General features: G+C 51.9%; 9 protein-coding genes across 9 annotated transcripts; 5 read left to right on the forward strand and 4 right to left on the reverse strand.

Annotated features, from left to right (window-relative positions):
• Positions 1-7,835: 7,835 nt before the first annotated feature.
• Positions 7,836-8,657, forward strand: MFIFM68171_11313 (uncharacterized protein; the record flags this gene model as incomplete). Its single annotated transcript, XM_071066732.1, has 3 exons — positions 7,836-7,884; positions 7,962-8,247; positions 8,339-8,657. 3 exons carry the CDS (start codon positions 7,836-7,838, stop codon positions 8,655-8,657), a joined length of 654 nt encoding a protein of 217 aa, XP_070922833.1.
• Positions 8,658-9,460: 803 nt separating this feature from the next.
• On the reverse strand, positions 9,461-10,830 carry MFIFM68171_11314 (uncharacterized protein; the record flags this gene model as incomplete). Its single annotated transcript, XM_071066733.1, has 2 exons — positions 9,461-10,219; positions 10,273-10,830. 2 exons carry the CDS (start codon positions 10,828-10,830, stop codon positions 9,461-9,463), a joined length of 1,317 nt encoding a protein of 438 aa, XP_070922834.1.
• Positions 10,831-12,248: 1,418 nt separating this feature from the next.
• On the forward strand, positions 12,249-14,265 carry MFIFM68171_11315 (uncharacterized protein; the record flags this gene model as incomplete). The annotated part of the gene is made up of 3 exons (XM_071066734.1): positions 12,249-13,505; positions 13,565-14,054; positions 14,108-14,265. The coding sequence occupies 3 exons, from the start codon at positions 12,249-12,251 to the stop codon at positions 14,263-14,265; spliced, it is 1,905 nt and encodes a 634-aa protein (XP_070922835.1).
• A 1,616-nt stretch (positions 14,266-15,881) lies between these two features.
• Positions 15,882-17,426, forward strand: MFIFM68171_11316 (uncharacterized protein; the record flags this gene model as incomplete). Its single annotated transcript, XM_071066735.1, has 1 exon — positions 15,882-17,426. The coding sequence occupies one exon, from the start codon at positions 15,882-15,884 to the stop codon at positions 17,424-17,426; it is 1,545 nt and encodes a 514-aa protein (XP_070922836.1).
• A 2,746-nt stretch (positions 17,427-20,172) lies between these two features.
• MFIFM68171_11317 (uncharacterized protein) lies at positions 20,173-20,670 on the forward strand (the record flags this gene model as incomplete). The annotated part of the gene is made up of 1 exon (XM_071066736.1): positions 20,173-20,670. The coding sequence occupies one exon, from the start codon at positions 20,173-20,175 to the stop codon at positions 20,668-20,670; it is 498 nt and encodes a 165-aa protein (XP_070922837.1).
• Positions 20,671-20,679: 9 nt separating this feature from the next.
• MFIFM68171_11318 (uncharacterized protein) lies at positions 20,680-21,288 on the forward strand (the record flags this gene model as incomplete). Its single annotated transcript, XM_071066737.1, has 1 exon — positions 20,680-21,288. The coding sequence occupies one exon, from the start codon at positions 20,680-20,682 to the stop codon at positions 21,286-21,288; it is 609 nt and encodes a 202-aa protein (XP_070922838.1).
• A 455-nt stretch (positions 21,289-21,743) lies between these two features.
• Positions 21,744-23,683, reverse strand: MFIFM68171_11319 (uncharacterized protein; the record flags this gene model as incomplete). Its single annotated transcript, XM_071066738.1, has 6 exons — positions 21,744-22,071; positions 22,204-22,319; positions 22,456-22,689; positions 22,751-23,048; positions 23,098-23,317; positions 23,368-23,683. The coding sequence occupies 6 exons, from the start codon at positions 23,681-23,683 to the stop codon at positions 21,744-21,746; spliced, it is 1,512 nt and encodes a 503-aa protein (XP_070922839.1).
• Positions 23,684-24,922: 1,239 nt separating this feature from the next.
• On the reverse strand, positions 24,923-25,821 carry MFIFM68171_11320 (uncharacterized protein; the record flags this gene model as incomplete). Its single annotated transcript, XM_071066739.1, has 2 exons — positions 24,923-25,429; positions 25,498-25,821. The coding sequence occupies 2 exons, from the start codon at positions 25,819-25,821 to the stop codon at positions 24,923-24,925; spliced, it is 831 nt and encodes a 276-aa protein (XP_070922840.1).
• Positions 25,822-25,903: 82 nt separating this feature from the next.
• MFIFM68171_11321 (uncharacterized protein) lies at positions 25,904-27,056 on the reverse strand (the record flags this gene model as incomplete). Its single annotated transcript, XM_071066740.1, has 4 exons — positions 25,904-26,189; positions 26,248-26,619; positions 26,681-26,860; positions 27,004-27,056. The coding sequence occupies 4 exons, from the start codon at positions 27,054-27,056 to the stop codon at positions 25,904-25,906; spliced, it is 891 nt and encodes a 296-aa protein (XP_070922841.1).
• Positions 27,057-27,925: the final 869 nt, after the last annotated feature.

Raw genomic sequence — 27,925 nt, forward strand, 5'->3', positions numbered from 1 at the left:
AAGACGTCATAAAAAAGCGAAAACATGCTTGGTGCATACATGATAGCCGTCCGGCCCGTCCGTCGCAAGCAATCTTAAGTCCACTGTGTAATGTGAGCCCGGACGACCTGGACCTTATATCTCTTGTGATGAACCCAAGTCGGTTTCTGTAAGACGAGCTCACATTGTTCGCACTCCGGATCAACCAGTCCGCTTCGCTCTCGGATCATATCTCTCCGGTAGGCTAGCTTCTCGAATTCTCACCGTAATAGTCGAGGTGCGGAGATAAGCGATAGGGCGAACTTATTATACGAACCGTTGCTGTGTCCTAATTGGGCACTTGCCTGATGCTAAGTTAATCGACTTTCTAGCATCTTTGTGATGAAGCTTGTGATAGTCGGGATGATGGCACCGTGCTCAGGAAATCGACATCTGTTATGGAGCGTGAAACGAGAAATAGCCCCTGAATTTATGAGTCCAGACCAAATTCACCTTGTGCCTGTACAGGGGAATCGGTGCCGCCACTGTGTTTACTTACCGGACGAAGCAGCACGCGCAGTTTCCGGAAAAGCCCACAAAACACTCCAACAGACGAACCACGTCTCCCAATCACATTACTGAATCACACTCGTAAATGTTACATTGTGCAACGATTATTCCCAATTATATCTGTTCCAACAACCTTCATTCTGGTGATCTACTATCTTACGGGCTGCTGCTGTATGTCTTCCCAGTCAAGAAATAAATATTTGGGCCCCATCATCTTCAGCAGCACCGCTCTTGGTACGGCTGAAGACTACGGACCAAGAAACCCGATCTAGCAACTCCCGAACCGAGCACCTGAACAAAGTTCCTAATTAAAAGAGAGGGCATCAACAAGCCTGAATACCTAATTGCGTCCCGTCGCGTCCAGTCACCTCATCTTTTATTCGAATACCTAGTTTTCCCCAGCCCTCCCAACGATGTCTGTAGTGTCTGGCGCATTGAGCGGGTTATTCGAAGTGAGATTTCTATCACTCCCCAAAAATAACCCCGATCCCCGGGTAGGCTCTTGGGTCTCGGCAAACCGTGGCTGTTTGCCACTGCCACTGCGGTCTTGAGAAAACGGGACAGCCGGACATGGTTCCTCGGCCCGGTGTCCGCTGCTATACGTCATTAGAGGGGGTGCCTGCGTGGGATGAGGATCATGTAAAGGCGTGTACCCTACAGCCCTAACGCTGGGGCCGGAAGCGCTAGTGGTTGTGATGGTGAAACCTAGACTTGAGAACCATGATTTTGGCGATGGCGAGCGAGGGTGGACGCTGTGTCTCCAACTTGGTTCTGCGGGGAAGGAGTCTGGATGAAGTTGAGTGCCACAATGAGGACAGTCCAGAGGAAATAGGGTTCTTCTATCATTGGTCCATTTTGTTAGCAGTCAGTGCGACGAGGTGTTAGCTAAACCGTTCTGAATCAATATCCAGACGGCTGGAAAAGTTAATTAATGCGTTTACATACAGATAAATGCACTTGAATATGTGGTAGAGGCCGCTACCGTGAAGGAGCTCGCGTAGTGCCAAGTAGAGATGAATGAAGCTTCAAAGCGGAGGATGTGCGGTTAGTTGCCGAACAACCGTTGCTGGCGTTGAAACTTACAAGTTAACGAGCAGTGGCACAGTAGCATACGCGGCAAGCATTCTTTTGCTGTCGGGGTAGTACCAGGAACGCGGCCGATGCCCCCACGTCTCTAGCAGCACGATCATCAAGGCGGTAGCAAGAACCAAATCTACTAGGCACAGAAAGATGCGCCGCCACGCTGCTGAAGATTCATCGCACTCACTGGCTTCGCTGGTGTGATGATGACGGTCATGACTTGTTGGTGGAGGGGAGTGTCCGAGAAACACCGGCTGTGGCTGGTTCCGTCTTTTCTTGTAGAGGTAGAGTGCATGAAAGGTGGATGACGCAGCAAGGGGAACAATTCCCACAGCGGGGACAGGGTCGTCGTAGGCTATCCCGTGGGCGAGGCAGAGGGCAAACCCAGGGATAAAGGAAACGACAGATACTATGCGGAGTACGCGTTTAGGACTGCCCAGCATGATCGTAGCTCGTTTCAATTGTAGTCCTGACTAGGGTATCAAGGAACCTGGGGCGATAATGCAGCTGAGTTTGATGTGGTTGGCGTTAAGCGGCCTTAAAGAATACTCGGTGTGGCGACAACCCGCAAGATAACTAAGGGGCACGAAGCATAACGTAAATACTTAAGCTGGATAGGAGTAGAGGCAGAACAACAGAGCACAACTGCCTGGGTATATATACGTATAGAGGAGCACGTTGGCTGCATCTCCTCAGAGAAACACAGCCCCTTACTTGCCTTAAAAGCCACCCTTGTTGGGATCATGCAAACAAGCATTCCAGAGCTACCAAACGTCATCCGATGCCGCATTGGGGCACATAAACACAATACTTGGCAGTGGCACGTTGGGAAAAGGCTTAAACGGCCCCCACGTAATCGTTTGGCTTCTTTCCCGCGGCTCTTAACGGGTACTCGAGAGAAATATGGGGCAAAGAAAGAACAGGAAAAGAACCAAAAAAAGCTGCATGGTCCGCACTTGACACCCTAAATCCCAATCTCGCACAGCAGAAAACACCCGGCTTCGAGAGAAGTAGCTATTGTTCTCCCTTGGGCGCTGAAAAGGTTAGTTCAATTCATTATACTTCATGCTTCTTCAAGGTTTCGGTTAAACTGGCTGCCTAGGTACTTTGGATTGCGCGGATTCCGTAGGTGCGTTTATTTGCGGAACACTGGTTGGGACCTCGCATTGGTGCCGAATTGGTAATGCGGCGTCAGTATTCCAAATTTCCTCGAGCAATAGTAACACTGTAGGATCCATTCAAGATCCTCCGCCAATGGTTCTCACGGCTCTCTCTCCTCATGATGTGGATGCTGACGTACCACCTATCGATTGTTTGAAACAAATCGTAACCGGCCGGCAACTAGGAAGAGGTTGGCTGAGGAGGGGACGCGCGTCGGGATATACTTATCCCCTCAAGCTGCAATCTGAAGGACAGACCTGAAATGCATTACAACGTGGGGGCCCTATTATTAGCTGCTAAACACAATTGAGGGTTCCGTTCTACGGTGCTGCCGAATAGCTGACCCGCTAGGAACGCACATGCACAGATAACTGAGTAGGAAGCATTTATCAACAACAGGCTGAGCTTGGCTGCTGCCTTCTGGTGCCGATGGAAGGGAGTGATTAAGCATTTTAACCACGATCCTACTCTGCATTATGGCGAAGCGCTCCTCTCCCACGCTACACAGCGTGCCCAAGGTACTAGAAAGAGCACCCATGTTGTCCTTGCTAACAGCTTTGAACATTCCTAGAGTCTGTTCGTCTCAAACCCTATTCAAGTGCAAATCATGGCTGCTGGTCAGAACAAAGTTGAATTCGGATAGAGTTGGTGGTCCTAGTGGGGTTTACTAGAGTCAGTAGGATGGAGTGTCACAGTGCAATGTCAACACGGGGTATTGTGTTGAAAAAAGACTGTTCTCCTATATTAATTACTAACTATGCTACTCACACATTAAACATTCTTAGACATTCCTAATAGGCCTGAAACGTAGTAGCCTGTTCATGATAGCTTTAGATCGAAAAGCATCTCTCACAATATTATCTAGGTGCCCCGGGGCCTTATCAAATCTGAGCTATTGGTGACGGAAAGCTCCAACACAGTTTTTTATTATCTTCAGCGATTCACTTTTACAACGCTTTCCACGCCTACAAGTTTTGAAAGTTCCCTCATCTTGCAAATCCTCGTCAACCTAACATCGCGCTTCTCGGTTACCAGTGCGTGCCAGCAGCTCCATCAATTTGTCACACAGTTCCTTTGGGGAGCCAACACAGCACCTTCAAGAAAATCTGGGGATGTTGCGGCATTCCTGTTGTAGACCTGCGAAGCCCGGTTCATCATCATTATCGATGTGCTGGACGGCTCCACCTTCGATGGGCCCTCGCTGCCAGGAATGTCGGATTTCCTCCGCTCGTTACGTGAAACAGCACGCAAATTTGTCATCTTCACGAGGCCGGAACCCCTATTTGTCGCCGCCATGCAACATGCCTCTCAATCTTTATGACCCAGGACCTCCTTCTGCTCGACGTTATGACATTTGCGCGAACCAAGTTTCAACAGCTCAATCTTCCTGACACCGAGACCGACCAAACACTGGAGATAATCCGAACCTCCTCGCACGGTCGTTTTGTTGGGTTGATCTCCCTCTCTCCGCCATCTTGGACAGTCCACTCATGTCAAGAATCATCGGGCAAGGATGCGATCCTTATGCGGTCCGTTTGCCAGCACTCTCAAAGGCTTCTTCCACTTTTAGCATCACTCCGTCCGGGAGTTCTTCGGTCTCTACCAGCAGAAGGATGATCGCTCCCTAGGGATATCATTCTGGGATTCCCATAATTTCCTCACAGAACGGTGTTTATCATTACTATTTATTATTCTTCCTACACGGTGTTTATCATGTCTCCTAAACAAATGATGCTCTGAGTTGCGTCGTAAAGGGAGTTACCTATCGCCAATTACGATGGGAATGCGCGGGTGGATGATGAGTTGGGGAAAACTGTCCGCAGGAGAGAGCTTACTAGGATGATGCCTCGGAGGCTAGAACTTGCCGAGGATCCATTTATCTTTTGCACCATAGGTACCTACCAGAGGGAGCTCTATCTACGTACGTTTTTTGACCTTGTCAAGGCTGTAGGGACCCGAGTTGTTGTGGCGTCGCCTGGTCTGCCTTGTCTATCTTGTCTGTCTGGCATTTGGCCACCTTTACCCTCCCTTTTGTTGTGATGGGTATGTGGGGTAGATGTGTGTTTCTGCACCATTTCACGAACGATGCGATACCCCCCAAGAACAGCTTCTACGACTCCGCCTTCAGGGTCTGGGATTACCGCCTGGTTCGGACCAAGACACCTGGTAAGCATTTACTGCCCTAAGCCAAGATATTCATCCTAAAGTCCAATTTCGCATACTGGTCGGAAGTCGCTCGGCAGCACTGCGACCAGTTAATCTGGAGTTAACGGGGCCTTCGGGCCTCCTTTGACATGGCACAAGTCTCTCTCTCGGAAACCTTAGCGGCTACTACGGTAAGATAAGTTCTTTAAAGGACCCTACTCTCTTCTCGCCACCGCGTTTGGGTCGGGCCAGCTGCAGAGTGTTCCAAATCCAGAGCGAGTTCTACATGGTAAACTTTGCAGCGGCAGGCATCACGTTGGCCAAGCTCTCGGTCAACTGCCTTGCGGTTTTAGGCCCTGAGAGCTGGAGGTACCTTGCAGCGCGATGGTGGTATGCTCAAACCGTGGCATACTTTGGCCAACTCGAGCTCGCCCTGGTGATCACACCAATCTGTTGTCTACGAGAGACACGAACTCTTCGGTCGGGTAGGCAGCTTTGCCTTTGTGCTCCGATAGCGTTAGGCGAGCTTCAGCTGCTTCTGGGGCGTCACGAGGAACCCGTTCCCACATTATGGGAGACAGCCGCCTGGCAACTCGAGGTATATGCGCTCTCTAATGTCGTTCGGATCGGCACAGAGTTGGCGTTGGCGACCACCTATCGCGCGATAGGTAATCGACAAGCGGCTATGGACCTGGCTTAGTCTGGCGATTCTACTAAAACGCCGAGATAAAAACGGCGACAGAGACCAAGACAGCGTAAATTTTTCCAACCTTGTCAAGGTCGTCTCGGGCGACGGTAATTTCGGGTTCCCAGACGAGCCTGATTCACCAAGACTTCTTAAGGTTGCAGGGCGGGCATTGAAGCTTGTTAGAGAAACGAAGCACGTCGACACCGGGCGCATGCTCAGTGCGGAACAGCTGGAATAGTAGAGGGCGAGTATTTTTTTTTTTTTTTTTTTTTTTTTTTTTGGGGGGGGGGGGGGGGGGGCGGCTTTGGCTTTGGCTTAAGAGGGAGGGGGGTTGGGTTTGGGTTTGTAAGGATCTTTTGCATATTATAGAATAGGGAAGCTTCATGAACAATTGAATAAAAAGCGTTTGCGCTGGTTGCTATACCAATCTCTTAGCCCAGTAATTTCTTCCAGCTTCTGGCTTCTAGGAATCCCATCTCCTCAAGCTAGCCACGTAGTTACATTTTACAACCACTTCCTATCGAATTGATCGATCTTCCCTGGTATCTCCCAGAGTATCTCTTCCTACCCTGGATCATAATTCCTTAACATACCAGAGCTTACTCAGATCCTCTCTAGCATTAAGATTAATTAATCCCACTAGTAATTTCGAAGCTTGTCTTGCGAGTCCCTATTTTCTTGAACACGGTCGAACGGCATGTTGTTACCTAGGTAACCACGCGCCCACGTTTGCCATTAGTGAATTTTTGGGTTCAAATTGGCTACACTTTGAGACTGTCTAAGTGGTCGCCAAACACTTCACCGTCTTCTTATCTACCTCACAGACCCGGTCTAAGTATATCGGGAACCTCTCTACCTCATTATGGTGGGCTTGTGATGTCTCCGATTTGCCACATCTCGGCTTCGGGAATCCACTAAATAAATACGATTGGATGTTGTGTTCCAATAACACTTTTGAATTCCGTGATAACGACCTCGTGAAGTAGCTAGGTAGGTAGGTATAGTTAATGTTGCACCCCTTCAACACATACCACCCCGCCAGTACTACTGCATTGGTTACTTGGCACCCCGCTTCACATTTCGGGTACAGAGACTAATTAGAGACACCTTATAGTGCATTATACACTTGGATCTATTAACTTAACAACTTTGTAATTGGCAAGACTACTCCAAGCCTGACGATATTTAGCTAATTAGATTATAACGAATCAGAACTCAGGTTCTGTATTCTCACCTATATCAAGCTGTATGAAGACTGTTACCCTCCATGCGTCAACGTTTTTCGTGATAAAATATGTGTTGATACATCTATGTACTACCACTCAATGAACCGCGTTTCTTCTCTACCTCTCGACACCACGAGTCAATTATCATTCGCATCAATATGACCCAAGTGGACTAACACCACGACTTGCTTTTAAGATATTGTAATAGAGTAAGTACTCTATAGATAGCGTTGGCCCACCTTCCTGATAGCAAATATAACATCTCACCACTTCCACACATCGAGCCTTCTACGGACTTTACCCCTTGATGCATCTAAGCGATCTTTAGGAGGGCTACAATTTCCGACTATCGAATTGGAGGATAGTGAGTGAAAACAAATATTTCCTTGCTAGACAAAGAAGGCTTAGTTAGCGGTAGTGTTTTTACGAGTGCTCTTCGTCCTTGGCTACATATATGTAGGTCATGGGGTCTTGTCAAGACAAACAGACGACGGTATGAGGGACCCAGTGATGTTGCATAGAGAAAATAGGCTCAATTGTAGGAATTTGTAGCAATTGAATTGATGTTTTGTAATTAACTACTAATTATACCATAGTTATACTGTAACGCTTACCCCAATCCTACTCTTCTTTCTAAACGGTTGTACTTAACCTCATCAAGGAAGCTTCCAACCAATGATAGCTATCCCCAACGCAGCTCAGCACCACATCTTTCCCAGTTTGTGATCCGTACAGTACCCGCTCGAGGGCCAATGGGAAACGCCGATCACTATCTAGGATATGCCCCGTGAGTGTTTCACACCCTCATTTTCGTGCCGCGCGCCATATATTAATTAACGGAGAGAGCAATCTCCGCTCGCTTGGCACCGGTTCTAAATTGCAGCGAATCCCAACCTTGTACAAAAGCCACATGGCATTAAATATGCACTATTGCACCTCCCCGCGAGAATCTTATGCCACTCACGCCTCATTACAGAAACCTGATTTCACATCTGCTAGAGTTTGAAATGTGCTGGACTCTGGGGCTTGGGCTTATAGCCCTGATAGTCGGATATGGTAATTAATGCACTCACTCGTCTCTATGCTATCAACAGGGGACTCTGATCGTTACGGTTCGCTAACTACGTTCCCAGTTACCGCGCTCAACGAAGGCGTCTATCGGGACTCTGACACTGGTTTAACATTCTACCAGAGCTTCCAACCGTACAAGCTTGACTCAGGCCGAGGCATCACCTTTCGAGTTGCTGTGCCGGATGCTGCGCAGTATTCGACTTTCGACGCCGTTATCCAGCTCGTTGTCCCAGCCGAGGTGGGCTGGGCTGGAGTGGCCTGGGGTGGGTCAATGTCCCAGAACCCGTTGCTCGTTGTCTGGAGAAACTCCAACAACCAAGGCGTCATTGCCTCGTCGCGTTGGTCCAAGTAAGTATTGTGGCGCGCAACACAATCAGTGAGAACGCTTGTATTTAGATTAGTCGAATTGTGGACAAAGAGCGGGCTAACACCTTTGCAGCGGTCATACAACTCCGACAACTTACACAGGAGCAACGTACACTGTGTATAGGACAGGCACCAAATCCAACTCGACACATTGGCAAGTCACAGCCAAGTGCACTGGTTGCTCGTCGTGGAATAACCAGGCTGGCGCGACGCGTTATATTAACCCTAAGAGCGAAAACAGACTCGCTTGGGCCTACTCACTATCCAGGCCTAGCAATCCCAGCAGCCCCACCTCAAGCATCTCAATACACGACCTTCCGGGCTATGTGACGCTAAACTTCGGACAGGGAACAAATGCAAACTTTGCTGGGCTTGTGCAGTCGCTCCAGTGATGATAATGCATAGCAGTCGTGCCAGGGTGGTGTAAGGTTCTGCAGCGTGTTGTGTTCTCTAGGCTTCTCCAAGTCTGCGATAGGCCAATCTAAGCGGAAGTCTATCACGGAGGCGGCAAGAAAGGGAGGCCGGGAGAATTAAAGACAAAAATCTCATTGATAGTAGCCTACTTACCTTGTCCAACACGTTCAAACACACTAAGGGATTTTTATAAATTACTGAGTGAGGTTTAGGTTATATAATTATTGTTGGATGTTCTTGCTTTCGATTGCTTTCATATCCATATGTGGCAGAAACCGCATAGTAAGTAATAAGAGTTCTTTTCCAGTGCAGTATCTTGCGTTGGCGTAGCACTATGACACCGAATTTTGACTAATATCTATGGACTGCTTGACTTTGCTCTATCTACCAGCCACCACTCTAAATGGCTATGCTCCCGATTGATGAACTGCGATCGTAAACCTCTCGTAATTATAATACAACTTCTACCTGAGTAAGGTATGCAACCACATTGCCTAGTTCAAGGCCTCTGTTTTTAGAGACGTAAACAGACGATACCTTACCTAGCACAGGCTTTGCAATATCATTTAATTAGAAGCATTGATTATACGATTGACGCCTTTATCGCTTACCGGTTGCTGTACAACATGCGGCAAATCCCTTCACGGGTGACAAAAAAATACGGGGCCGTACTGTTCAAACGAAGTATTCCCCCCCCCACCTCACCAAAACTTTTAAACCAAAACCGAAACTCTATGAGGAATCCCGCTCCATAACGCCATGTCAGAACCCCGTAAACACCTCAACGACACCACATCTCAACCCTAACATCTTCTAATCCCTCCAAAACCGAAAAATCCAGCCCCATCTGCTTGAATGACACAATAATCAAGTCGAATTTCCTGAGCACCTCCTGATTCCAATCTTCATCGGCCAACCTCGGCACATTTCTCACGGCCTCTTGCGAAACAAGCGGGTCCGCCCATACAGCATCCACCTCGTCATACTGAGCCAGAACACTCACCAATTCTAAACCAGGGGAGTTGCTCAGTACAGACTGGCCGGCCTTGAAGCCAACGCCCACAACCAAGATTTTCAGCTTCCTCCCGTCCTTCCGCTTTAACTTGTCCACCGCGCGCCGTGCAATCTCGGCCGGCCTTGCTCTCATCTTCTCACTGGCCGCCTTCAGCAACGGGAACTCCGAGTTTGAGAGAAGATAGTACGGGTTCACGGGGATACAGTGACCGCCGACCCCAATGGACGGGGTAAATGGCATGTATCCGAACGGCTTCGTGGCCGCGGCGCTCGACACCTCAAAGGGATCAATCCCGTGCGGAATGCATGCATCGGCCATCTCGTTGGCAAAGGCAATGTTCATCATGCGTTGGCAGTTTTCGTAAAGCTTCATCATCTCGGCGACCTCGGGCCGCGAGACTGGGACAAGGGTGTCAAAGACCGGGGCGTAGAGACGGGTGATAGCCGTGAGGGATGCAGCATCGAGGCCGGAGATGACTTTAGGTATGGTGCGCATTGGAGGATCAGTCCGGCCTGGGTCGACTCTCTGGGAGGAATGTTAGCAAGTCGATAGAGAGGAGGGAGACGGGGGAGGCTTACTTCGGGAGACATGCCACCAAAGAAGCGGCGTGACAAGCAGATCGGGCCAAGGAGGGAACGTGTCATACCGACGGCGACCGAAGATTCGATCACAACGGTCGCACCAGGACGGGCGTGTGACGACACAGTCTCAAGGGCACTCTCCAGATAGGACGTGTCAACGGTCTTGTCCTCGCGGAGGAGGGTGGGCACCGAGATGAGGAAGTGGGTTGCCTGCATCAAGTCTTCCTTGCGAGTAGTGAATTCAATGTGATTCTCGTTATCGAACTCCTCCCGGAGCTGGGCGATGCGGCGTTCGGAAACATCGAAGCCAATTACTCGGTACTGGGAAGCAAAGGACTCGACGAGGTGCGTGCCGACATAACCAATGCCGATGACGGCGACGAAGGGCTCTTCCTCTTGGGTGATTTCGGAGCAAGTGGTGAGAGACCCCGAGCGTCGGAGTACGTCACTGGGGCTGTTGGTCTCTGGGGGAGGGGTGATAGGGAGACAAACAGGCTTCTTGGCCTGGTATTTCTCCTCTTGCTTGAAGGTTGGTGACAGAGGTGGGGTCGCCATTGCGGACTTCTCAATGTCGAGGCGGGCCGTCGCTCGCTCGATTTTAAGTTTTAAACGTCCGATGGTAAGTTTTAACATGATGGAGGTTAAAGTGCTCTGCGGCAAGAAGTTGAAGGAGACGCAACCGGGTGGCGCTGAGTCTTCTTGACTGAGGCCTTCTGGAGCGGAGTGAGAAACAGCTTGAGGATCGAGGGCGGCGACTGTTGCATTCTGGTCATTCGCCTTAATTATATCTCTCCCGGACGACCATCTCAGCTCGGGCGTCGAGATCCCCGAGATGCATCACCGTCGATCCAGTTCCTGGGCGCGCATGCCAACACATGAACCAAAACACCCATGCATGGCGTGCTTGAGCCCCGGTCGGCCGAAGGTAAGGTCGGGACCTCCCGGATTCGAATGTTTGCTGCTAAAAAGTACACCAGATCAGAGCCCATGCGAAGGGAAATCGTCTCTCAGAGATCTAACTAATCATCTTCTCCCCTATTCACACCCTTCCCCTTTCGGACACCCTCTTTCATGGTAAAGAACGTGAAGATTTGCCTCGGTGCAGGATCTCGATATCAACCATGGGCGAGGGATGACAGGGCAGTGTCTTGGTGACTCTCTTCCGCCGGATAGTTGTGGCGGTGGGACGGTGATAGCAAGCCGTGGCGGCCAGCAGTCGGCTGAAAGTGGGTCCAGAGACTTGGCCATTGGTTGATCCTCTGTCTTTTGGGCACAGAGCCCCATGCCCAAAGAGATTTTCCAAGCGCTAAGAAGAAAAGCTCATTAAGCCTTGGGCCCGGTTCGGCACTACTTTCAGGACAACTCTAAGACAACGACTCCACCAAAAGCCAGTGCAGCCAGGGTCGGCGTGTGTTGGCATACAGGAATACTGCATAACCTACTTATACAGGGAAAATTTTAAGCAGCCTTCCAGGAGACTGGAGAAGCTGAGAAGCCGCGCTCTGCGCTAAATCGCCTCGGCTGGCGAGAGTTGGCAATGGTGGAATGCATTTCCGCCGTGGGCTCAATTCCGGTTGCGTCGTTGTGTTGTTAGGCTGTGTTTGCAGAGGTAGCCTGGTCGGCGATCCTCAAGACACCCCGGTGATATCCGGGACCTCGGGGGATCTTCAAGACACCCGGCGATCTTCAAGGCACCCGATGATCTTCAAGACACCAGTGGTCGCCAGGGTGCTCGGTGGTTCTCCAAAGCACCCGGCGGCTTGGCTTCCCTTCTTCTCGCTGCTTTCCCATCCCACATTTCTCGATAGTCGGTCTCTCGCCGCTAATAGTCGCTCATTTCTTCACGAAGCCGTCACGGCTTCGGATTTTCACTCGTTTAGATCGCCAATGCAATCATGTTATACTAATAAGTTACACCCACTCTTTTGACCGGGTATATCGCAATTCGTTGCTCTCTTTGTATTTGTCCTGCCATGAATCATCAGCCAACCCTGCCAGGCCAAACAGGTCCGGGTGAACCTCCACGGTCAAGTACACCCCACCAGGCTCGTCCCAGTCATGCCAGCCAGGTTCGCAAAACTGCTGCTGGATGTTCATCTACACCAGAGTCCATCTGCTCGGCCGAGGATACTCGGCCGAGTAGTCCTCAGGCTAACGATCGTGAGAACCCGTCCAGGCCGACAACCGAATATGGGTGGCCTATCCTCGGCGACCCGGTTGACTCCGGGAAGAAGCTCACGGTTCGGCAAATGACGTTCCAGCGCGCCATATTCATCATTCTCGTCTTCATGATCAACGTTGGCCTCGCCATGGCGGCCGTCTTCGGCAACACCCACAGTATGATTCTGGCCTTCGTGGTATTTTTCAAGGCCAAGGACATCATTTGCGTGGTCCTCTCCTTCTTCGGTCTCATCATCCGCGCCATCCGCCGGAAGATGAACCCGCCCGCAGAGGTCAATACCCGATGGATTTTGTCTCTGATCCCGACGTACAACGAGAGCGAAGAGCAGATCCTCAAGTGCATCACCTCCCTCCGCGACAATGACCTCGGAAAGCACAAACAGGTCATGGTTGTCGTAATGGATGGCAAGCCCAAAGAGCTCCGCAGTGAGATGTCCAAGATTGTCGTCGAGCATGAGCGTCCCTACCACACTCTCAAGTCCACGACCGGCTCGCTCCGAGTCACTGCTGGGTGGATCAACTCGGTACCCGTCATCCTCATCGAAAAGGCCAAGAACTGCGGCAAGAAGGACTCGCTTGTCCTCGCCCACGACCTCTTCAACTATCCCCGCGACGACATGCCTCTGTATACGAAATTTCTCCGCGAAGAGATCTGGAAGAAGGTACTGCCGGCGTTGACTGAGGGCGAAAACTTCACCGAGTTTCACGCTGTTTTCTGTACGGATGCCGACTCCAAAATCCACAAAGGATGTCTGCGGTTGTTGGCTGATGCCCTCGCGCGTGACAAGAACGCCATTGCAGCCGCGGGGACCGTCTTCGTTGAACTCGAACCTGGTTATGAGTGGTCATTCTGGAATTTGTTCCAACAATTCCAGTATACCTTTGGCCAGTATGTCCGCCGTCAAGCTGAAGGCATCATCGGAAAAGTGACTTGTCTTCCTGGCTGCGTGACCCTCATCGCCGTCCGAAAGGAGATGGCCGGTGCCATCCAGAAATATGCCAGATCCGTCCACTCCGACTTCATTCTGCACCACCAGGTTCAGAACTTGGTATGATTTCCCCCAACACCCACCCGAACCGATCTTCAATTGACATTATTTTCCCGCAGGGCACCGACCGCCGCCTCACCTACTCGATGCTCTCCCAAGGAAGCCACCTTCACACCCTCTTCGTCCCCGAGGCGGTCAGTGAGACCGTCGCTCCTCAATCCCTCCGCCACTACCTCTCGCAACGCCGCAGATGGGGCTCCAATGCACATTACAACAACTATTTCCTCCTCGCAGGCGAAAAGATGAGCCCCATTATCCGTATTACTGCCCTCATCGATGCTGCCCGACAGATCTTCATTTACTACCGCATCATGAACACCGTCTTCTTCATCAAGGCCATTGTCGATCACTTCATCATTTGGGACATTCTGCCTCTGCTTGTCGTCGGCCAGCTGCCGCTCGTTTGGTATGCGGTCTGCTTGTTTATTGAGCCGGAGCTGCGGAAGAGGATGTTCAAGCTTGTGTTGGGATTTCTGATCAACAAACTTATCTCTCCATTCTTGGCTATCATGGTCTTCACCGAGGTTGCCTTCAACCTTGGTGGTAGTTGTGAGCAAATCGAAACCCCAGTCTTGCTGTGGGAGAAGCTAACGGGGATGCAGCCTGGGGTTTGTCTGGCATCACTGCGACTTCACAGCCCTCAACGCCAGTCAGTAGGGAGGTCGTGGAGACCAAGGAAGGCGACCTCGAGGCGGGGATGGTCTCAGTTCCCCCGAAAACCCATCAGAGACCGTGGTCTGGGACGGCATCCGTGTTGTAAGGAATCCGAGTCAGTGATGTCGATCGGACGTCAACTTGCCGTCATCTCTTGTATCTACTTGTAATAAGCCCGTAATCCTCCGCCGAACAGGCGCTCAAGAGCCACTTGTTGCTCGTGCTGCCCGGACATATGCTTAGCACTTTGCTTGAAATCGACGACTGAAAAGTATCTTTGCCATACCATCCTTGACCATATAAGCATTCAGCAGAGTGCATAGCCAAAGACCAGAAGAAGCGAGGTCTTCTTCGTCGACGGCTTCGATACCTAAAAATGCCCTTGAGCTTGAGGGCGTCAGCACACAGTTAGCGAGGTTGTCATCCGTCTCGGGTACCTTGCACACCATGGTCTCGGTGGACGGCTTGCTTGTCGTATCTCTAAATAGGATCTTGAAGTTGGCTACAGTAGTGTTTGTGTGTCGTTTAGGGATAGGCGGCGATTGTGATAAGTAATTTGAGAGATGGGGAAGTTGAAATTGCGCTCTATTCAAGCTGGGCTAGAGCTAACTTATATCCAATCAAACCTGGCCGAGTTGGCTAATCAAGCTGAAGCCCTATACAAAAGCATATTCCCAAAGTTTGTTCACAGTGTATTCATTACACCTCTACGGATGATAGCCGCCAGTCGAAACGGAACTGAAATACAATTGAGTTAGTGTCTGAAACAATCAGGTATTGAGCAAATCCGAGCACCCTGTGGTCAGTTATTTCACAGAATTTATCCGTAGGGTATTGCGTTGTAAACACCCTCCTTTCTTTTCTTTCTTTTTTTCTTTTCCCCTTTCATCGAAGAGTAAATCCGGGGGTGCGGAACCTTCGGGCTTGGCCTCGCAGGTTTGGATGACGTTTGAGAAAAATTTTCCAAATGTTTCACCCTACGGTGAATTTTGGTTGGCTGATTGGCCAAGAACAGGGGTACCGGAGCCGATCCGTCCACCGCAACGTCCTCATTTTGACCTTGGCACTCAGCCTGCGCAGATCCCTTTTTCCCTCCACGAGCACGGCCGTGCCAAGGTGTGTTCGGGATGTATTGTGGCTCGCTGGGGCTCAGGCTGAGTGCTCGTTTGGCCCCCGCTGTTGTGACGTGGCGCTCCGAAATGGGGATTCGCGGGGCCGGCCCGGGGATTCCTGGGCCGATCCGCCTCGTGGCGCAACTTGCCGGTCTCAGGCGGCAGCTGGCCGCCATTAGCCAAGCAAGGGAGGGGTCACAGATCGCAGCTGATAAGGGAGGTTCTCACTTTGAAACATAAGGCTTGCGAGGAAGGGAGAGGAATAGTAAAACCCAATAGCCGAAGCATTGAATAGCTGGAAAGCTTCGGAAGGTGAATGCCGAACAACATCTGAAGATCTTCCACCGTCTTCTGGAGTCCTCACCGCCGCGAGCCTTTGTTGGCCAACGGAGACTTGGGATGGAGGATATCAATAACCATAACCATACCCCCAACGGGAAATCACCGGTCTAGTAAGTGGCTTGGTGTCTGCTCAGAGCTGTATTCTCTACCATATCGATTTGCTCCCCCCTTTTAAAGTAGCATGAATCCAACACAAGGTCGCCTTCGTGCTCCAGCCTCCATCCCGCCAAGCCGTGCACCAAACAGCTCTGTTCCTCTGAAGCTGTCAATGGTGGACTGCGGGCCAAGGAAAGCATTCTGGGTGCCGGTGTTGGTGGTGGTACTGGTTCTCGCCATTGTCCCTGCCGTAGTGCTGCGAGCAAGAGCACCGAGCTCGCAGAAACCGATCGTACAATGGATGGACACCACAACGGACCGAGGCGACCGTCTCCCCGACTTCAGTTTCTGTGGGTACCGTGCTTCCGAGCAGCCCCCGCCCAACGGGACGCAGCCTGCCGTTCGCCTGGATGCGAAGAAGGGCGACCAGACAAGGCGCATTCAGGATGCGCTCGACGAGACTGCCGTTGCGGGTGGTGGTGTTGTCGCCCTCGGCGAGGGCGACTTCATTGTTTCCGCGAAGGGGTTGACAATACCTTCAGGCGTCATTCTTCGGGGCGCCGGAGTGGGTTTAACGCAATTGAAACTCAGCGAGCTAGGGAGAAGACCCGCGATCTCATTCGGCAACGGCACAGAAATTGAATCCGTCCTTCCATTCCACACGACTAACATCATTGATCAATACGTCCCTATCGGCAGCTCCCAGGTCACTGTCAATGACACCATCAGCCTCCACCACGGCGACCGTGTCTTTGTGCAACGACAAGTCACGGAACAGTGGGTGCGCGCAAACGGAATGGCCGACCTTTTCCGCAACGGTGACCGCCAAACCTGGCTGGAAGTCGATACCGTGGTCCGACAACCCAGAGAAATCAAGCGCATCGACGGCAACAATGTCACACTCGACGTCCCTCTAACCGACGCCCTTGACACTACCCAGAACTACACGTCCCCTGTCCTGGTCGCCTTTAGACCTCCATTAACCTCGTCTGAAATGGGCCTCGAACATCTTTCACTCAAACTCTCCCCAACCTGCTCTGGTGTCTCCCTTAATACCCACTGCGATAACCCTGCCATCTCGTTTTCCCCCTGGACAACCAACTCCTGGGCACGCAACCTCGAAATCGCCGGATTCAACTTCTTCATCACTGTCGAGTATAACGCCTCCCGCATCACCCTTTCCGACATCGTCATGACCCGCGACGCAGACGCCACCACGCACGACAATACAGACAGGGGGCTGCCGGCCGATGTGCTCATCGAAGGAACCCAGGTTCTGATACAAGACTGCGCACAACGGGGACTCAAGACAGCGCGGTCTTTTGCCGTGATGACCGGGTCGCTTGTGCCGGGTCCGAACGCGGTGCTACGCCATAGGACGGAGAGTGACGACCAGATGATTGTGCCGCATCAAAGGTGGGCACATGGGCTGCTGGTAGAGGATACCAATGTTACGGTGAGGTTGTTCAATAGGGAAACGAATGGGACTGGACACGGTTGGGCGATAAATGCTGGTGTTGGATGGAACTTGAAGGGGACTGTGATAGTGCAGAGCCCGCCGCTGGGGGTGAATTGGTGTGTGGGGTGTTCAGGTTTGGTTGATGAAAGGAGTAACGGCAGTTTCGTAGAACAAGGACAGGAGGTTTTGCCGACGAGTTTGTTTGAAACACAGTTGAAGGATAGAACGGGGCGGCTTCTTAGCGATACAAGCCGATAGGGGTCCATGATCAGGACTTATCGGGGTAAGGGACGGTTATAGGAGCGGCGAATACTAGACTTTATTTGCAACGGTTCATCTATAGCTCACTCAATCATGTTAATCATGCACTTCTGGGGAAGCGGCGAGGAGGAAGTCAGCTTCCAGGATCTACGAGACCTCTCTGCCACATTTCCCCAGCAGCACGAGGGTCTTTCAACGTCAGCAATCACATCGCTAGAAAGAACGGGACACCCGGTGAGCCAGCCACTGTGAAGGCTTTACGGTCCACCAAGTGGTTCACACATGGTTGGACCCTACAAGAGCTTATTGCACCTGCCATCGTTCGCTTCTACTAGAAGCAATGGCGTTTTCTGGGCTCGAAACTGGACGGTCCATCCGGAAACCTTAGACCAGACAGATTTCCCCAACTGATGAGCGACATCACGGGTATCGATATGGATCTATAAAAGGGCACCTTAGCTTGGAGTTGCTTAGTATTTTGGGGCGGTGTGCTCCCTTCATGTTATTATTCCCCCATGTATTATTGTTGTACGGTCTCGGGGTTCCAGGGACGATGTTGTTCACGAGACACTCTCAACCATATTGCATAACATCGTCCACCGTTCTTCAAACCCAAAATAGCGCTGGTCTTCTCTGCTCTATGTACCTTTGCTATTTCCTAACCACCGAGGAAACTGACTGATACCCAAGTATGAAGTGAGCAGCATACCGTGAGACAACACGAGTTGAAGACGAAGCATACGGTATTGCCTCATGGATATCTTCAGCGTTAGCATGCCGTTGCTTTATGGTGAGGGTGATTGGGCATTCATTCGGCTTCAGGAGGAGATGTTGAAGTGTGAGATTCCTATTCATTTGTGGTTCGGGGTTTTTGTCTAATAACCGTGTGGCAGCAACTAACGACCAGTCCATTTTTTCGTGGAAATGGCCCTTAAATAATCCATTACGCTTCCAATTATTCGGCATGCCGGCTCCAGTCCCTCATTTCTCGCGGCTGCTTCACCTGAACCGTTTCCGCGAGACACATCCCGATTTAGTGCGCCATTCACAATGACCGACGCAGGCCTGCACATCCGCCTTTAACTGAAGCAATCAAGCCCGTGAGCGAGGCAGATGGCGACGCTTATGAAACCAGTCAAAGTATCACGGCGTTCTTCATTGTGCCTAGTACATAGTCTCGGACGGGAAATACCACAACGCAACCATGCTCCTGGCATCGCTCGGCGGTGAGCAGTATGCCGGTGAATATCCTGAAGCAATTGTCCTTTCCTCTTCAATCTTCTGGCAAATCCGCAACTAGGGGACTGTTATCTATACATCTACGTTAAGCAACTGCCTCATACCTACGGACTTCCCGATATTGCGGTAGGTTCCTTCACTCTTCAAGCCGGGAGTATTTACCAACTCTCTGAACCATCATCAGACTTTTGGATGTGTATCCCATTGACAATTGGAACGAGCCGACTTTTACGTTGAAGCCAACAATGACTCTCCAAAATACCGTACTGGGCGCGTTTCGATATGCCTTAGTTCACCACGACGGGAGACTGGGAGACTTAGTTGACAATTTGTCGGACCTTCGCCGGGGTATGAAGGCCCGCGGATGTTCTGATGCGCTCAACAGCTAACCGACAGGAACCGGGCCCTCGCAGACTCTGCAACAGTCTTTGAGAGCTCCAAGATCACGAAGAAGATGTGCACTATCTCCCAAGATCAGCACCCCGTGCTTCATGTTCTTACCAGGGTCAGACTATCAGGTTGCATAATCGGACGAATATCTATCTCAGCTTATCTGAGATTTGTGAAACAGATGGCGCAGGTGTTTCTGCTGAGCTTCTTCCCAGTACCATGCGTGAGGACTTAACAGTGCTGACCATCACTTCCATTCGGGATGCGGAGGAGTTTGTTCTAGGGCATGTGCTGTCTCTCTGATCACGGGAATCTCAAGCCCCTGAACAACCATTCCTATTTCACTACAAACGGGGTATATCTCGAGCATATACTTTGGTGTATATACATGCCCGAGTTCCCTCAACTTGTCCCTCAACTTGCCCACTCCCAAAAAATCGGACCGATTCCCCTTTTTCCTTGTGGTCGCCTCGCAATCTGTCATGTAGCACGCGCGAGGCTTCCTGCAGTGTGTTTGTACGCTGCCATGTGGCTCCGATTCGGTCTCGGCCCCACGCCGAGGTGGTGCAACCTCGCGACGAGCAAATCGTGGCCGGGGGTTGCCGAAAGTGCAATATTGGTGGTCCTCCAGTGGCCCCGATGCCGAGTCGCAAACAGGTTTGGAGTCCGTTTGAACACACACTGTACCGTATGCAACTTGAGTCATCAGGCATCAACGCATCGTTAGCGCCCGACGGAACTCTCGCATGTGTTCTGTTGCAGGTGAAGAGGGGGGTTAAATGTGTGCGGTCACCCTGGTCTGTTTTGTGTTGATTATCGACTATCGTATTTGCCGCTTTCATGCCACCTTGATGACAAGTATTTAGATCTATTTTTCTGCCAATTCCGCATTGGATTGTCTAAAGTTATCTGCAAATTCTCGCTGGCCATTTGTCATCTGTTTGAGCCTGGATCCTGGAAGGCAATGATGACGACCAAACCGAAGTCCAAGAAGTCCATAGTCCTGTCGATCCAGAGGATGCCCTCTTCGGAGAGTCGTAAGCAACGACGCGGCTGTGATCCGTTCGCAGACTACTAACCAATCTGATGTCAAAGCCCCTTCAGCTCTACAACTATGGTGTCATTCGAGTTCAAGCACGGCAAACCGCTCAAAGTACATCGTTCAATCGTCGAACGAAACCCCAAGTTGTTGTTGCTTGACGCTTCACGGAAGGAAGATGATTCCTGGGCCCCTCTTTCCACCTCAAAGAAGGATACTCCCTCCCTCAAACACATCTCGCGAAGCGCCGGTCATGTGCTCATCCATTACCTTTACACCAACAATTACCAGACCCTAACGTGGGATGGTCCCACAGAGGGCAAGGGAAAAACCATTTTAAAGCTCAAGACTGCCGTCGAAGTGTACGTCACCGCGCTCGAATATGATATGGGGGACCTCGGGGAGTTGGCCAGAGAGCAGCTCACACTTCTGAGCAAGGATATCGACGGCTTCACCATTATCGAAATCGTCAGGGACGCCTACCCCTTTACCAAAGCCAACGACACTTGGTTCCTAACATTCATCAAGGAGATTATCAAGACCGCATTTGAGACGCCTAAAGCTACGGCCTAAGCCGAGACTATGACCGCGGCGTTCGAGGAAACCACCACCAAGAGCTTAGCCGACACGCAGCATGCCGGCGATACCCCCCTTGTACAGCTTCTCTTCCAGGGTGCTCTGGAGGTTTATAGGGAGAAGGTCGAAGCGCTGTCTGCCATGGTTGCTCCTAGGCGCAAGCCCGAGAAGGATACGGTGGAATATGCCATGCCAGCCCCTGACAGTGCTGCCGAAGATGACTGGTTTGTGTCAGTGAAAACGAGAAAGACCAAGAAGAAGGGCTCTCCCTTGGAAACATCAACAGAGCACAAAGTAGGGAAGTCTAAGCCTGAATACCCAAAAGAACCTGAGCCGGTGCCTGCTGGGCTCAAAGTTATAGTTGAAGAGGAGCCAGTGCTGGATGTGCCTGCCGCTCAGATTAAAAAGGATAAGAAGAAGAAGGGAAAGCGGATTCATGATCCTAGGCCCGACCCGGGGACTGAGTGTGCGCCAGCGCCAGATCCTGAGCCGAAACCAGTACCAACCGGACAGGAGGTTGTGGCTGAGGTAGAGCCCGTGCCGGTTGAGGAGAAGGAGTGGATGGGAGATGAGTCGGATCTATGGCAGTTTTGGCGTGCAAAGAGGTCACCTTGATTGAGCATGTGAGGGACCAAGTTGTTACTGTTTTGTTGCTCTTCAATAACTTGGTTGGCTGTCATGATGGGATGCGGTTAAAAGGGTAACGGTCATGAGCATTTGAGCTTCTATTTATGGACGTCCCCACCTTGATGTTTCTCCCGCCGGACTTTGCTTCCATTTGGGCATATCAGAACGAAATGAACAGAGTTTTCGTAAGTACAGTGTTCTTCTGGTAGGTTACAGTACGCAAATTTATATCCCCTTAGTTGAATTTAGTATCTGTTATATACACAGCCTTGTTCTTCAGGCTGGCAGTGGTATGAGGTCGTTGTGGCCCGAGTGTTGTAGAGTGTGGGTCTTAGGAGCTCCATTAGAACAAGCTTTGCCCATTACGATATGGTTGGCATGTTGAAGGGGGTCTATATAAGTGGGGTGACAGGTACTACACTGATTCCTTTTCAATTCTCTCGCTACTCACGCAGACGAATATCCACCTTCTCCACGACGCGCTTCTGAAACTCGTTTGCAAAATTACGTTCGCCGATATAGTCATCCATCTCACCGCTCAGGCAATAGAACACGCCATCACGGTACGAGGAACCTATCCTGCGGCCTAGGCGATCTCTCGCTTCTGCCATGAAGGAGTCCTGGATTTGGGTTGCCGACACGCCATCCTTGGGTACCTTGCCACCGAGGTCGTATTCAATCATTAAGTCGTAGATCTCGCGCGCTGTTTCCCAGCGCCCGATCTCGAGCAGCACGACACCGACCGAGTAGATGTTGTGCATCTGAGTGAAGCTTGAAACAGGTGGATCGTAGCGTCCGGGTGTCGATAGAGGTCGTATTCAACGTCGCCTACCGATGGCGTATTCAGCCGGCTCGACGTAGCGGCCGGGCGCGCGAAGCCAAAGCCGGTCAGGTACGTCGCACCCTTGCTTCCGCCGTTTCTCCGACGATTCGACAAAGAAGAACTTGATGGAGTGCGAGCGGATGCTCTTGTGAAGCCATCCAACGGCGTGGAGTGCACCGATGGACCTCACCAGCATCTGGGCAACGCGGAACCGCTACTTCAGCTCCAGCTTGAGTTGAGGTGTGTCGTTTCGGGAGGAGATGAGGTCATGGAGGCCGAGCGGGCGCAGCCGCGCCGAGGCACCACTCGGGTGGTCGAATAGGAAAACGTACTGCCCCTTGTCGGCATTGGAACGAGTACGAATTGAGCTGGAGCGTGTTGGAGTGCCCTTTGCCTGCTGCCACTAGGAGGCGAGCCAGCTGGTGGCCGTAGAGCTCTCGAGTTGTCGTTTTTGCTTTGGTCTGCTGCACGATCCCGAGTTCTTTATATTCGGGGTAGATGCCGCATGGATCGCCGCTGGCTTTGATCCGGAATTCTGCTCTTGAAATCTTCGTCCCATGGCCGCACTATCCTAAGCTTCGTTAGCAGAGCGAAGCACGCGGAGAGCGCACATTGGCATTAGCCCACCTCGGCCAATGAGCATCTTAGGTATCCACTTTTGGAAGTTTCGGCACCGCCGTCGAGCGTGTCCGACAGCTTGATGAGCTCGAGGATGCCTTTAAAAATGTTCTCTTTGCCGTTGAGCTGGAGTCGGTTCTGAAGGGCCTCGCTGTCATAGAAACCAAAGCCCGACATGAGCGGGGCGACAAGGTGCTCGACCCTCTTGTTCCAATCCGTGAACTCGGCCAGCGTCTCGGCCACCCGGTCTTTTTTGAACCACCATGCGAACCCCAGGATGTAGCCGGGAGCTCCCGGCCAATGAGGCCTTGCTCACCGGCATCTTCTTAGCACCCTTGGAACCCCAACGCGCATACCAGGGAGCGTCTTTCTCCTTCATCTCGGCCGCCGCGCCGTGTTCGCTTTTGTCGTCAGCCCTCTCGTCTGGGCCCAAAATCGGGCTTTGGGGCTCGGCAATGACGCTCACGTCATCGATGACCAACGTCTTTTTCAGCCGATTAACGTCGAACTGGGGGCTGAGGGGGGAGTTCTTCCGGTAGCTTTCGTTGATGCTCGCAGCCACGACCGTGTATCTGGCTAAAATTTGTCGAAGCTACTCGAGGACGCGGCGGACGAGCTTGAGGTACTCGCCGTGTTGCTGCATAAGCGCATCGAAACCGATATCAGTGACAGGTCAGTCCAGCGGCGGATGGAGGATTGATCCCGACGTACCTCGGCCATGTTCTTGAGAATGGCCGTATCAATCGTGCTTCCATCGGCGCCTCGAAAATGTCGCGACAGGTTCTTGAAGCGGAAGAATTGCACTTCGAAATCCAGTGCCATCGTGACGTACTCCCGCTCGTGCTCTTTGATGACTAGGATTGTGTTCTTGGTGAATTGCGCCGTGAGATACGCGTCCTTGGACAGGGCCACAACGCCAAATGTAGCGCCGGTAGGGTCCATCTCGAACACGATACCGTGCTAGGTAGGGCAGGTAGCTGTCTAGGGAAGAGAGTATAGTATGGACTCGCCGAGCCGTTGCGTACCTATGTATGCTTCATATATGGAAATACACAAGTGCGTGAATTGTTCGAATCGTGGTAAAACCCCGAGCACCAAGAGCATCCGGCGCGAGAGGAGACGGGTCTGGGAAAACACAAGGATTTCAGGCAGGGTAACCCTACCGGCGCCCCGTTGTGTCGTGGCCAATATGTCGAGTCCCGCTCGTAAACACCACTGACCGGCTGAAATGGAGAGGACGGACAAAACAATCAAACGCCACCGGGAACTGAGCTACCCCCAGTCTGCCTGCAGCCATGAGCCCCTGACACGTCATCATGTGAAGGGCTCCATTTCTCCTCAGGTACGAAACGCATGCTGGTAAAGCTTGACAACCAAGACCGTTTTGCCGCGGACATCATCAAAACAATGGCCCCCATTTCCTTGTCGAGAAACCCGACCTTGACTTGCCGTCGCTCCACTAGGCTCACCTGAGGCGAGATGACGGTGACTGTCTGGGTAAGTTTGTCTTCATAGCAGGTTGTTTTGTTCGAAAAAGCGAACAAGGACCGGAGCCGAGTTGAAGATTTCCCTGGGCTCTTGAGCACAGCCCAACCTCTCTGGAATACCGTTTCGACATCGGCTCTGCTGTACAGAAGTGGCTGGCATTCTCCGCAATCTTGTAAGGAAGGCTCAGAGGGCGCCGCAGAGGAGATGCCGCTGGTAGGGGCTGACACCAAGCGCGCTCCCGAGGTGGCACTTCCCAGGTTCTGATTCCTCCGGAGAACTGCGACTGCCGCCTTTATCACTTTTTGGTCCGGATCGTGACGGTCTGCGCTTTCCAGATGTCGATAGCTCCGGTGATACCTGCCTGCTATCTTCAAAAATGTTCGATAGAGTTTCCGTTGTACGACTTGAAGTATTTCCACATATCATCGAAGATCAAGCCGTCCCGCAGTGCCATGACGAGCCTCTGGCACACCTTCTCCATGACTGGTTCTATCGTCTGGCGACGATAAGAACAAATAAAAGCGTCGAGGATCGAGTAGGGCGGCGAGTGGGTAGGTATATAACCGCTCGACTGCTTCGAAACCAATGTTTGGCCAATACGGGCGCCAAACTGAAGCTAGAGAAGAAAGCGGTCCAATCTCACAGAGTCGTTTAGAAAACCGATGAATATGTCTTAAATGACTCTTTTCCAGGTCAAATCGTCAGCTCCGAGGCGCCGCACTTCCCGTTTCCCGACGGGGCTGTTACAAAGCAAAGCGAGCGCCGAGATCTCAATAGGGGGATCCGCCTGCAAAGCGAGGTCGACAAAGCGAGGTCGACAAAGTTCTTGACGGCAAAGTTCTCGTTGCCTCCGGCTTCCTCGTCCCACCATTCGAGCGGCACGCGGCTGCGGAACCGAGCCAGGAAATAGAGCTTTTCACGGCCGCTCGCGCCCTGGGTGCCCCACGATGCAAAACCAGCAGTCATTTCTTGTTGGAGAGACGCGACATCAGCTCGCCGCCGCTCCGTGTCGAAGAGACTTAGTCTGAGCGAGTCGTCATCTTCGCCAAAGGCCTCGGACGAGACATCTCCTTCGCCGCCGGAGTCTCCTTCATTGTCACCGTCGTCAACCCCAGTGCTTACATCAACAAACTCGGTTGTGATCACAATTGGCCCGTATTGGTGTGGTTCATCCTCCACGGCTTTGGCGGACAACTGGTCCTGTTTGGAAGGGCGACGATCAAACTATCATTAGGAGTATTCCTAGTCTTGCCCTGTAACAACGACACCGGAGTGTTGCCATTTTTCCACCAGCTCTGCTCGTTGTACCTAGCCTTGACGTTAGGTTCTAGAGGGGACGAGCCGGCCATACTGGTGAAAATATTACTATCGTCTACTTCAGCTTGTTCTTCTACCGCGCTGCGGTAGCCACAGCCTTGATGAACTACGGCCTCATCATCTTGACGCAGGTGCTGCTCTTGTCCATTCGCATTATCGTCGGTGTCATTGCGGCCGCCGTTGCCGCTACCGCTGCCATTCTTGTGGAGGCACCTGGCATCTTCATACAACAAGGTCCATGGACGGCGATGTCTGGGTTCAGGGTCCGCTTGCATAGTCGCCGCGAGGAGGGGTTTGAGTTATGTGTTGAGGAGATCCCGCTGCTCTGGTAATTATCAGTACTCCCCGAAGATTTTCCTATGGCTCATCCAAAGTCACAAAGCTTGTCCTGCCATCCGCCCCTCTGAGCTGGAAGATCAAGACATTGTTGGGCTTGAGATCGCCGTGCGTGAATCCGTGATCATGAAGGGAGCCGAGTCCGTGACCAATGTCGATGCACAGGAGACGGACCGTTTCGCACGGGTCTTGCATCAACCCGGTCCAGTGGACAAGGAGCTTCCAGAGGAAGATCGGAGCGCGAGTGGCAAGCGAGGTGGGAGTTGGAGAGGGCCGCAGTGTCGAGACACAGGCCCTAGCCGACGAGCTGCACAATGTTCGGATGCCCACTGAAGTTAGAGGGGGTCTAAGCGAGGACTTCTCACTCGGCAGCGCGAAACCGGCCGGTTAGTTCGTTGTCGGCCCTGGCCTTGGCGGCAGCGGCGGCCGAGCCGTTGCCGTCGCCTGCTGCGAAGCTCAGGGTGGGTGGCTGCGGGTCATACTTGTTCTTGCTGTGCTGGTATTGCTTGATGGCGATGAGGCGAACGGGCCATTTGCTGCGCACTTCGTTCTCGGCCTTGTCGTATCGTTTTGCGACGGCCTCGTCGATGCCGCGCACATTACCCTGTCCGCCCTCGCCGAGACACGTCGAGAACCCTTGGTGCAGGCGGAAAAACTGGGGCCCAGGCACTTGGTTGTCTTCGAGCGTCTGGAGCAAGCGGCCCAGAATCTTAACCTTGTCGCCGCCGGTTTGTTGTCTAATTGTCGTCAGGCGCTCGCTGGGCGATAGAGATATCTCGGGCCGCGCCGGGAACCTACGTCGACGGCCCGAGTATCGCCTCGTAATGCGAAAAGGGCGCGATAAAAGCGCCTCTGATCTGCCAGGAGGCAGCTACTGCCACGTCGATCTTCTCGCCTACCACGGCGGCAAGACGCAACGCAGGCGGCGCCAGCGGGTGACGGGGATGAAGCTCCAGGCCGACATGGAGGGTCGGTTTCCTTACTACAACGACAATAGGTTTCTGACCGAGTGGTATCACGAACTGAGCAATTACGACGTGCTAAGGGATCTCAATGCGAAGTCGTGGCAGCTCCCGAGCTTTGCCATCCGTGTGTCGCCATCCGAGATCGACTTCGCGGACCTAGCAAAGCGCGCGCTTTCCACCCTCCTCGAGGTGTTAGCCTTGATCGCCATTATCGCCGTCGGTCTCGGTCTGCTGGCGTATTTCCTTCCCGTGTTGCTCTTGGCGCTATTCTTTTTTATATTTGACGCTTTTTTCGCGGGGCTCATGCCGCAGAATCCGTGCGGTCATGTCGCCGGTTTTTACTTGGGCGGTGTGCTTGCTTTGACAGCCTTTTGCTACTTTGTGGACTGGACGTGCCCAGGGGCTTAGGTTTTGCTAGATGATGGGAGAATAGGCCTGAGTGAAGGTGAAGACTGTGTTACGTGCGCGTGGATGATAGTAACTTGGGGACGCTGTTAGTTTCGTCATGGGCTGGGAATTGCGGAGTGCATATTGTTCGTGCCTTGAGTCGATAAGCACACCGAGATGCAACTTACGGGTCACGGTGCTTCTGCACGGGCTTTGAATATCACTTGTCTCGACGGAATGTGCTTCATTTACCAGCGCAAGAAGCATACGCGTATCTTGGGCATTCTGGCATGCGCTTGATGAAGGTTTAGTGCTATTATGGTACGGGCGAAAGGTGTCGTCCATCTGAATGGGCACCTGAGAAATCTCCAAGTCGGGAGTAGAGCGACGCCTGAAAAGTATTCAGGTTGTCGACTCAGAACTAAGGGTTTCAGAGATAAGGCTTAAGGGTGACAATATGTCCGAAAGTTATTGTCGACTTAAAACCAGAACTTGGGAATTTTGAGGTTGGGAGTGTAAACTGAGGTGCCTAACGTAAATGAACGGGTATTTCTGCGAACAGGCTGCAATTTTGTTGCTGAACTTTGTCCCAGCAGTTTGCAGCCAGCCATGTATTGTGGCACTTACATCCGTTAAGCGGGTCATTTGAAAACTGCCAGCCTTCACCGTTCAATTTGTCTTCGGTTAATTC

This window comes from Madurella fahalii (genome assembly GCF_045866475.1).
Source record: "Madurella fahalii IFM 68171 DNA, scaffold_6, whole genome shotgun sequence".
Taxonomy (NCBI): Eukaryota; Fungi; Ascomycota; class Sordariomycetes; order Sordariales; genus Madurella; species Madurella fahalii.